The 11,378-nt window shown below is 37.9% G+C and overlaps 1 protein-coding gene across 1 annotated transcript in view; it reads left to right on the top strand.

Annotated features, from left to right (window-relative positions):
* The window catches only part of NYAP2 (neuronal tyrosine-phosphorylated phosphoinositide-3-kinase adaptor 2), a 244,853-nt gene extending 235,891 nt beyond the window's left edge, over window positions 1-8,962 (top strand). Inside the window, exon 6 of the mRNA XM_011951926.1 lies at window positions 8,829-8,962. Within this exon, the coding sequence (XP_011807316.1) occupies window positions 8,829-8,962 (134 nt within the window). The remainder of the gene's footprint in view (window positions 1-8,828) is intronic.
* The last annotated feature ends 2,416 nt before the right edge of the window (window positions 8,963-11,378 follow it).

Genomic DNA, 11,378 nt, shown 5'->3' on the forward strand with positions numbered 1-11,378 from the left:
AAAAAAAAAAAAAAAAAAAGCAAATAACATCTTAATATTTTTATGAAACAGTTTTGACCTTATGCTCTGTCCCCCAAAGCATCTTAGGGACCCCTAGAACTTCTGCTATAAAGTGAACAAGCATAACCACTACTGGAGATCAGGTTGAAGTTCTCTGCCATGGAGGATTTGAGTGGGTACAGTCTTAGATTAGGCTTATTCATAGCCAGACATTGCTTAGTTTATATCTATAATTGTCAGTTGGCTCAAGGCAAAAGTATAAGGAACATGGCCATTGTGATAGAACACAGTAATAGGGACCATCAATGTTGTAATAACTGGTCACACTTTCTCTCAAAATGTTTGCTCTTTAACAAAGTACAAAATTCAATGGTATAAAGAAGAAATACCATTAGTATTATATCCAGTTTTGCTTTTCACCTACTAGGAGTAAAGACTTGCCACATCACAAGGTGGGTTATCTACAAAATGTAACCTTGGCATTTCCTTTTTATGATTTTATTACTTAGAAGCAAAATATAATGTATTTTAAATAGGTCAAGTGATTCTTGTCACGCATTCATTTATAACATCAGGTGACAAAAGGATTTTGTTTATTTGTATATTGTATTTTTGATGCCATAAAACAAAGTGAAATGTCTGTCTCCATGGGAATATATATTTGATCCTTTGCAACTATGATACGACTTTTTGAGTTTATGTTGAAGCTGATGAATTTTCCTTACCTAATGATTTTTAAAATAATTAAGGAGCATGATTGACTGTTAAATGGAAACTATGTTGTTTTTTCATATATACTTTAATTCACTTTTAATGTGAAAAAAGTATTTTGAAAATAAAAGCACATTTTCATATTCAGCTAAAGTGATGACTATCCCAAGGTGTTTTAGAAATTTTACATTATTATGAAAGAGGCTGTCAAATAAAAAATGTTAATGCTTCACTACACTATGTTGCCTTGGATGAAACCAGCTATGCATTGCAGCATCTTGGGCATCCCTGTGTTTTGTGTAGTATGATTTATGTGCTCTGTACGTAAAAAATGGAAGACAAGGAATATAATGGGTACATTGGATCATGAGCTGCCACCACATTGCCACCTTACTTTTCTCTGGGTTTCAGGTCTTCAGCAGAATTCTAGTGTTCCCAAAAAGAGTCATCAGTTATTCCAACATCAGTAGTTTTACTATCCAACCCTTCTGTCCTAAATAACACTAGGACCTCAGTCCATGGCTACAGGATCCCGGGCATCATTCACAGCTATGCAAATCTCAGCTATCTCCCCAGAGGAAAACTCCTTGAAAAGCTGAGGGGTGGGGATGGGGGAGCAGAGAGAGAGAGAGAGAAGCTACTCCCAAGATAGATTCTTGCATCCTGTTTTCTTTCTTTTCTCCATGGTCACAAAATGATCACGGCAGTTATCAGATTAGTTTTATCTTTTCATCTCCATAGTCACTATGCCTAGGTCTACCACCTTTTTAGAGATCTATAAAATATTTAATATTTAAAAAAAATCATAGCACCAAAATTCCAAAACTGCCACATTCACATTAATGTTTAAATCAGTAAAAAAGTGTGACATAGTTCAACGTAATTGTTAAATTTAGTATTAAAGCAATTCCATTCCATTTTGAAATAATCTCTGGACTACACTGTCAAATCCTGTAAGGATTCCTGAGTGTGCACAATGACTGTTTAGAAGTCATAGCCAATCATAATTAATTGGATTATTCACAGTCTAACAATTTCAAAAAAAAATAAAAATTCAAATTATATTCAGGAAAAAATTACATTTAGTGTAGAACACAAGGGCATGTTACTATGTTCACCTTGATGTGTGATGGGAGCCTCAAACAAAGTGTTCAGAATGCTGGAAAATTTTAATACAGTCCTGGCAAAACTGCCCCTTTGGATTCAGGTGTCAGTTTATCTCAAATAGCACATGTGTTATTTAAAAAAAAAAAAAAAAAAAAGTCTTTTCCAGAAATTAGAGTTTGCAATGGGCATACGTTGGCATATTAACTAAATAAATACATTTTTAAAAGCCACTCTGTGACTTCTATGTAACCCAAATCATTGATTAGAAACTTTCAGCATTATTAGCTACTTGGGGGAATCATTATGTGTTAGCTAGTACAGCAAAATTGTTATGTATTAAAAAAAATGGAAAAAAGATATGTGTCCTCAGAATTTGACTGATTTTATTTCTTTAATGCTAGATGAAATTGTTCTTTCATGTATGAAAATACACCAATCTTATATGGTTATGCAAATACAGTGGTTGAGAATGGTCATTTGTCATTCTTTTCTGGAAGCAAATAGAGCTCCAATACTCACAGTAATAGCAGCAGATGCTGTGGAGATGATCCTATAACAATACTAATGACATAATACTGAACAAAAAAATTCAATTTTCCTTAAGGGAAAGATGAGAAATGATTATCTTTAAAAAAAAAAAAAGTAATGAAAGTTTATATCTATTAAGAATAAAAAGAAAGGCCAGGTGCGGTTGCTCATGCCTGTAATCCCAACACTTTGGGAGACTGAGGTGGGCAGATCACCTGAGGTCAGGGGTTTGAGACCAGCTTGGCTAACATGATGAAATCTTGTCTCTACTAAAAATACAGAAGATTAGCTGGTCGTGGTGGCAAGCACCTGTAGTTCCAGCTTCTCTGGAGGCTGAGGCAAGAGGATTGCTTGAAACCAGAAGGCAGAAGTTGCAGTGAGCTGAGATCGCGTCACTGCACTCCAGCCTGGGCAGGAAACAAAACAAAACACAAACTGTGTTCCTCCCTTCCTCTCTCCTTCTCTCCTTCCTTCTATCCTTTCCCTTCTTTTTTCTTCCGTCTTCCTTATCCTTCCTTTCTATTTCCCTCCTCCACCTCCTCTCTCTCTCTTTCTGAATCAACCCCATTCTCATTTTTTTCTTATTCTCTTTACACTTGATCTTCATTAAAATGCACAAGTGAGTCAACTTTTACTTCTAGGATGATACTAGAAGAGTTCTCAAAGGAAAATTTTCCTTGGACATAGGAAGAACAAGTACCTTCTAGTTAATAATTAATCTCTCAATTGGGTGAATTTTCCTTGGGGTAGGAAAGCTCTGTCTTAGATCTCTTTGCAGGCATGTGCCCATTGTTTGTAGACCCCAAAATTCTTGGCAATTATCTATCAAAATTCCAGATCAAAACTTTGTTTCCAGGGTCATGGCTCCTCAGCCTCACTGTTCAAGTCTCAAAGAGCATTGCATTTCCAAAGGTACGTGAGCCAAACATTGCACTTTGATGTTACAGGCCTAAAGGGTCTCTGAGAGGCTTGATTATAATTCGAATCTTTTCTGAATTTTCAGGATTGCTTCAGATAATTCTTTTGGTCAAAGGTAGGTGAGCTGAACAATTGGACTTTGATGTCACAGGCCTAAAGGATCTCTGAAAGGCTTGGTTATAATTAAAATCTTTTCTAGAATTTTCATGATTGCTTCAGATAATTCTTTTGGTCAAAGAAACCTTGGTGGATGCAACCTTGTAAGGATTTGTTTCATCATCCCTGTCTCAGAAACAACATAGGAAATTCCAAATACATTTAGGTTAAGAATCATGTGAAACTGAAAGAAGAGCCAAAATAAGTGAGATAAACAAAAATCTCACCATTTAAAAAATGTTCCTGCTGGCTGGGCACAGTGGCTCATGCCTATAATCCTAGCACTTTGGGATGCCAAGGCGGGCAGATCACCTGGGGTCAAGAGTTCCAGACCAGCCTGACCAACATGGAGAAAACCTGTCTCTACTAAAAATACAAAATTATCCAGGCGTGGTGATGCCTGCCAGTAATCCCAGCTACTCAGGAGGCTGAGACGGGAGAATTGCTTGAACCCGGGAGGCAGAGGTTGTGGTGGGCTGAGATTGTGCCTTTGCACTCCAGTCTGGGCAACAATAGCAGAACTCCATCTCAAAAAACAAACAAAAAAACAAACCTGCCATGTGATACCATTAAGCAGCAGTGTTATGGAGTGTGTGTGTATGTGTGTGTGTGTGTATCTGCCTGTGTATGTACATTATGAATATATGGTACTGATCCTAGTCTGTCCCTGCATGTGGAGTCATACTCTATGCTGGGATCGAACATTAGACCACTGGGTGACCTGACTCTAGAACTAGCCCACACAGGGTGCTTTGCTAATAGTTTGATTTGCCATGTTCATTGGGTGGTTAGTGGTTTATATTGCAGTTCCTAAGGGGACTTGATAAACCTAGGCATGATCTGGACTGGCATGCTATGGGGTTAAAGCAAGATGTTTCCAGGTCAGGGTGACATTGGGAGTTTGCTTGAATTTTGGTGAGGCATAATCTGTGTACTGGAGATAATGTTGTCTACAATGGAAACAGGTTAAGTTGGTCTGACCAGAAACCCACAAAAGGGGAAATTAATCTTTAGGTACCTTAGGTGATATAAAAGCCTTTGATCTGGTTAGATAATCTTTTTTCATCAGATGATAATATCTTCAACATAAACTGGAAAAAATCTCTATAGCAAATAATTCTTATTTCTCATCCTTTTCTAGGAAAAAAAAAAATACTGAATTTTCTCATTCCATGTGACCAAATGTGCTAAGCTAGTCATGGCATGTATGGAAACATTGGCTTATTACGGAAACATGTCAACCAGGGTTCTGATGGATGCTTTGCTTATTGTTTCATATAATGAAGGATGATTCCTTAAGGTATGCAAGGATTGAGGCATCCTGGGAAATGAGGTTAATTTATAAGTTAGCAGGATATTGTATCTATGTCATCATATGATACACTTGTGTTTAAACAGCCCAGAGAGAGTTCAGTGGTATTTTCAAGAATGGGTGGGCAGACATTAAAACCCGCACACAATCAAGGGAGAATGTTCAAATGCCATACCTCCTCTGTAGGAGCCCAGAAGGTCACATCCCCTCTAACTGGAATCACTGCCTTAATAAGTAGGGGAGAGAGGCTTGAAGCTAGGTCTTATAACATATTCTTTGTTACGTCATTACCTCCTTGCTTTGAGGAGTTGCAGTGACCTTTTCTAGGTTAATTTGAGTATCTTCAGTGAAAGAAAAATACATAATAATAGAATGCTTACTAGGTGGTTCCTACCAGCAAAAATGCTGAAAACCACAGCAAGCAGTACAAATGCTATCGAAGTGATAAGGCAGTTCAGAAGAGAGAAAGAAGAAAACAAGACCACAGGATGCTTTATAATAAAAGTACACTTTGAAGTAGGTCTTAGAAAATGGTGAGATACGGTTTGATTGAAGTCCATGCCTGGCAACAACTTGAGGTGAAAGATGGAAGAATCAAAAGTGGATACCAAGAGGGTAGACCAAATTTTATATATATATGTATGTGTGTGTGTATATATATATTTATATTATATATGTGTGTGTGTATATATATATATATATGGAATTTATTTTATTTTATTTTTTTAAGATGAAGTTTTGCTCTTGTTGCCCAGGCCGGAATGCAATGGCATGGTTTTGGTTCAGTGCAACCTCGGCCTCCTGGGTTCAAACGATTCTCCTGCCTCAGCCTCCTGAGTAGCTGGGATTACTAGCATCCACCACCACACCCAGCTAATTTTTGTATTTTTAGTAGAGACAGGGTTTCACCATGTTGGCTAGGCTAGTCTCGAACTCCTGACCTCAGGTGATCTGCCGGCCTTGGCCTCCCAAAGTGCTGGGATTACAGGTAAGAGTCACTGCACCGGGCCCAAATCGTATATATTTTAGGAAGCAAAAAGCAGTGGAAAATAAAGTGGACCTGATCAGATGGAGCCAGGTCACAGAGGACCTCTGGAAATTAGACAATTGAACGTTTTTTTACAAGATGAGGGGCCTATAGTAATCTAGGAAACACAGTCTGCATCGTGTCCAAGTCAGATTTGAGCAGAGAGATTATGGGGAGGTTTCTGAGATGAGTTGAGATAACTACAGGAGCCATGGCAAGGAGGAAAAAAAGCAAATTCCAACAGGACTAAATTTACAGAGAGAGGAAAAGAAAGCTCTGAACTGAAAAAGGACAAGATCTGGACCCTAAGCCTTTAGGAAAATGGAGGTGATGTTTTTACTATACATAGGAAAAGTAGAAGGAAGATCCAAGATATTGAGAAGAAGCTAGAACTCGGTTTGCATCCTGAGACAATGAAGACAGCCTAGTGACCAGGAAGCACAGTGGCTCAAAATCAAACAGCATGGGAAGGGGACAGAGCTATGGGAACCTGCAAGTGAATCCAAGGGAAAACACTATCTTTGAAACCATGAGAATGTTGATGTTTTTAAGAGAGAAGGTGCGGAGAGAAAAGGCCAAGCAAGGCACAAGTTGATAAAGCTAAAAGGACATGACACTGGGTTGAGAGTGAGGTGAAGGAATGCATATCACAGATGGAAAGGGAGTCATTTTCCAGAAAGAGAATGTAGTCGACTTGATTAAAAGTAGACAGAGGAATAGAGGTAAGGGTCACCATGCACGTACATGTGCAAGTGCGTGTGTATGTGTGTGTGTGTAGGGGATGAGAGCCAGCATTCACTAAAAGCACTTGTTATGTTTCTGGTGTTTTGCTATGAATTTTGCATGTAATTCAGTTTATCTGTTTACTTAGCACTAGTTTAACTCTTCTCCACTAACCTGGAAACCAGGATATTTCACTGTTACTATTTCCTTATAATATGCAACCAATAAATTCTGAAATGCTTTTGACTCTGGATCAGTCAGAAAGTAAGTTTGTGGATCCAGGATCCTTCCCACTTCAGATTTTGCTGCCCATTCAGTCCTGTTGGCAGGTGTAAATTACTGCAGCTTCTTCAGGGTCTCTCCTTGCCCTGCTCCCCAGAACACAGTGGATACTCTGATAAATGATACCACGGCACTCTCTACTTCTTCCTTCTAACATATTTCCTAATTTTCAGCAAATGATTTTAGATTTAATGTCTCTCCCCTGAGAATACATAAACGTCATTAGATTAAGGAGTCTCCAACTCCTGAGCTCAAGTGATCCACCCGCATCAGCCCCACAAAGTGTTGAGATTATAGACATAAGCCATCATGACCGGCCCATCATTTATTGTTTAAAGCCTATGTTTACTGCATAGACTGTGCACTCCCTATTGCATATTGCATATTGCACTATTGCCATAGGGTAATACTGGGATTTTGGTCACTACTCTCTGGCAAGTAGGCATAAAATACACAGATGACGAATGTTGAGTAAGTGACTAAAACTTAAATCATGAAAACAATTGTCTAAGATCATACACCTAGCAGAGTCAGATTCAAAATTAGCTCTAAGTCCAAACCTTGTTTATTGTCTTTTATTGTTTTCCTCTAAATCAGAAGTACAGAGAAAATACTATTTGATTTGCCAAGAAAGAAAACTATTAGTTCCCTTAGAAGAATAATTTTAATAGAGAGGTGAAGCACCGTTGAATAGGTGGAAACAGGACTGAGAGGAAAGGTGCATATGGGTGAGAGTGTATGAGTCTGTGTGTAAGTAGGTGTAAGCTTACTCATTCTGTGTGTCTGCATGTTGTGTCTGAGAGGGGTTGGGAGTGGAGGAGTGGAAGGCAATTGATGGAAACTGAAGTTGGCAGTGAACCATTCATGCAATGCAGATATAGTCAATGCTTTTCTCTGAAGTGCGATTCATATAGGAATGGCATAAGGATAGTGCACCTCCCCAGCGTGAGCAACACAGTTTCTTTTCTTCCAACAGAATTGAGCAGATTCTGGTTCTCTGGCACCTGTGTCAGTTCTCAGTACCATAGTTACGTCATATCATTTAAAACGAGTTGGTCGATGAGTTTCATTTTTAGGTCAAGTTTATAAAGAAAGACTTTGAAAAGCACTTGTTTATTTATTAGGCAAAGACTGAACTTGGAGAACCTTAGGTTTCTAATTTTTAGGTTGAGGGTATTGATAGCTAACTCTGTAGCTCCAAAGAGAGTTCTTAGGATTAGAGATAATTTAGGTGTAATTCCTCACAGAAGCTGGAATGCACTAGGCACTCAAAAACCAACAGCTCACATTGAAGTTTGTGATAAAATACAAATGTCCATTTTTCTTTCTATGACTTCTTTTTCCTTTATCAAATATCTTCAAATATGACTTTAAATTCATCATCTCTACCTCCCATATATCCTGTAATTTCTGGATGAAGGGAACTCTTTCAGTCCTCAAATTGTAATCTCTAAAGCATCCTGTCAGTGGCCTAAGCAGTTAATTTGGGCTCCTCAAATTAGAGAAGAGGTAGGAGAAAGCTTTTTAATTTGGAAAAATAATATTATGAAAGACAGCAAAAGTCTTGGAAGACAGTTATAAAATTTAATGCAAATCAAGATAAGTTGAAGAAATGTTACATTGAAAACATGATGATAGCATTCATGGAAGGAAGGAAAGCAGAACATTTGGAGAAGGGAGATAAGACATTTTAGGACACAGAAATCCTATGGACCAAAGCTAAAAGTGAACACTCAAAATTGTCATAATATTTGCTTGTTCCCCTAAATGGGTTGTTGCTCCAGTGATGACTCCATAGAAACCAACCCCAAGTGGGGTAAAATGTGCAAGTGCACAAGGCCTGTGCTTCTGAGATTTCTTCCCCAGAAGGTGATCTGGGAATAAAGCTCCTTTTAGAGTCAACTGTTATGAAAGTGTTTTATCACCCGCTAATGATTAGCAAACATCAGGAGCATTTTGTATATTCCAAGAATAACTAACAAAACAAACAGGAAGACTGAAAAGCCACTTCATTATTTCAGATGTCAGTCAGCTAATATTGTGTCTTTTTCCCCTTGTTTCCAGAGCCTAAAGTAAGCTGCAAATTAGGCCGGTCTGCATCGACGTCAGGTGTGCCTCCTCCATCAGTCGCTCCTCTCAGGCAAACCAGTGACCTGCAACAGAGCCAGGTACCATCATCGTTAGCCAATCGTGATTGACTTCCTGTGATGCAACTTGCCAAATGCTTCCCACCTCTGTCTGTCCTGTTGCTGTAGACAACTTTCGCATTTGCTTTTATTTTTCTATGTGTGTATAGGTTGGGGGACGCGGGGGATGAGTTCTGGCAGTCTGTGTTTTCATTTGAAAAAGAATGTCTTTCTTCCTTGTGATTGGTGGTGAAACTTTCTTTGCTGTTTGTTACCAAATCGTTTTTGTCTCTGGTTTCCATCATTCTGTAATATAAATGTTGTAAACTTGTACTATATGTATTGGCTTAGTGGTTATTTTTTAAATTCTTTCTCTCTTTCATGTTTTGTGTACTTTTATATTGTCTCTGAAAATTTATCAATATTTGATAAATTTATCTACTTTGTTTTATGTAGATTTCTTTTTAAATGTTTTGTCCACAACACTTGCACAGATGTTGTCAATGAATTTGTACATATTTCTTAGCTCTTATCCTATTATACTGTAATATTTCTGGTGGTTTTATTTTTATTTAGCTTGGAGCATGACTGTAAGACACTGTTGAATATTGATGTCCTTATAAATATTCACATCCCGATTCATTTGGATTGAGTATGGCAGCTAGTCTTTCTTCTTTCTTAGGCTATAGAGACAAATTGACTGGCCAGATAACCTAGATATTTAACAAAAACTACAGATTATTAATAAGGCAAACCTTTAAATAAATGACTTTTCTCTCTTATACCAACAATATCAGAAATGTTCTCAGAAAGGGAATGTAAGTGCTCATGCATGGTAAATGAGATCTTAATTATCACTTGGAGAAATGAGACAAGAAATAAAGGCATAAACTGAAATGTCATTTAATACTTTACAGTATAATATATTGCTGTGATGTTTGTTTGGGTACGTGGTTGTGGATGCGGAATTAGTATGGGGAAAAATCACTACACATAAATGTCCTATCTTTAGCTCACCCAATAGGAATACAATACATTGACTTAATTTGTGAGGTTTAATTGTTGTTACTCTTAAGTATTATGGGTGTTAAGTAGGGTGGTGTCATTCTGCTGTGGTTTCTCTCTGCTTCCTAGCTTTAATCTTTGCATTCATGAAACTCCTCTGAAATAGTAACTTATAAAACACTGATGATACCTCCAAGGGAAGTGCCCATTACTGATGAGCAAATTATATATTCATCTATTATTTTAAATGTCAGGCTATTTTAAAAACATAACTAAGTAGAATAATTGCGTTTTTCTCTAATGAGAGACATTGTGCCTCTTCGTATTTTTGTCTGACTTAAATATGCAAAAGAGTTGATTTATAAATACATGAGGTATCTGCAAATACAAGAAATGAGATGCTTCTCTCAAGGATATCTCAAGTACCATTTAGAATTTCTTGTGTCTTAATTTAAAATGTAAATGCCTTTATATAAATGTTAAATGCCTTTATAACTAAATGTACTAACTCAAACACTTTTTGGATATAAAAGAAGTAGAAACAGTAAGACACTGAATAAAATAAATAAGCTAAACTGCCAACTTAGCTGATTAAAGCTATTCCAAAAATACTGTACTTACCAACATTTAAAGCTTAAAACCATTGGGTACTGAAAGAAGATAAGTTTAGCTAAATGGCAGAGGATTGCACTAATACAATCAAGTTTTCAAGTTTATGACCCTTGCTAGTATATTACCTTCAATATCTCAGAGAGGTTTTGTATTATTTGTTTTGTTTTGCTTTTTTCCTAATTGTCTTTATAGCTGTTTCACCCTAAGCCCCTTCAAACTCTCAGTGAAAGCAGGTTCCTGGGATAGACTTCCAGAATAGAAACAAGGTATACCCTTTGTGCCTTTGCATTATCAACTCTTTGCTCACCTGATGGGAAGTTCTTCGTTTTTCAAAATGTAGCAAGGGAGAAAGTCCAGGATGCCTTTATATGCTGTTGTTTCCTTACCTGCTGATAGAGATTCTGACACACAGTCAAATCATACATGGGCTGTCAGAGCTATAAATTAGAAGGCTGGCTTCTGGGTTTCTCCTCTGTGGCTTATGGCCACATGCATAGTATACATGCATTCCTATACTCTAGAGATGAAGTGGTAAGCATAGCTCATGTGAACATTGCTCTGAGCTCCTCTGACTTAGCATTCAACTTAAGTCAAGAAATACTTATTTGCCAGGCATGGTGGCTCATGCCTATAATCCCAGCACTTTGGGAGGCAGAGGTGGACAGATCACAAGGTCAGGAGATCGAGACCATCCTGGCTAACATGGTGAAACCCCATCTCTACTGAAAATACAAAAAATTAGCTGGGTGTGGTGGCGGGTGCCTGTAGTCCCAGCTACTCAGGAGGCTGAGGCAGGAGAATGTGGTGAACCTGGGAGGCAGAGCTTGCAGTTAGCCGAGATCATGCCACTGCACTCCAGCCTGGGTGACAG

The sequence above is a fragment of the Colobus angolensis genome, unplaced genomic scaffold, assembly GCF_000951035.1.
Source record: "Colobus angolensis palliatus isolate OR3802 unplaced genomic scaffold, Cang.pa_1.0 Scaffold33, whole genome shotgun sequence".
Taxonomy (NCBI): Eukaryota; Metazoa; Chordata; class Mammalia; order Primates; family Cercopithecidae; genus Colobus; species Colobus angolensis.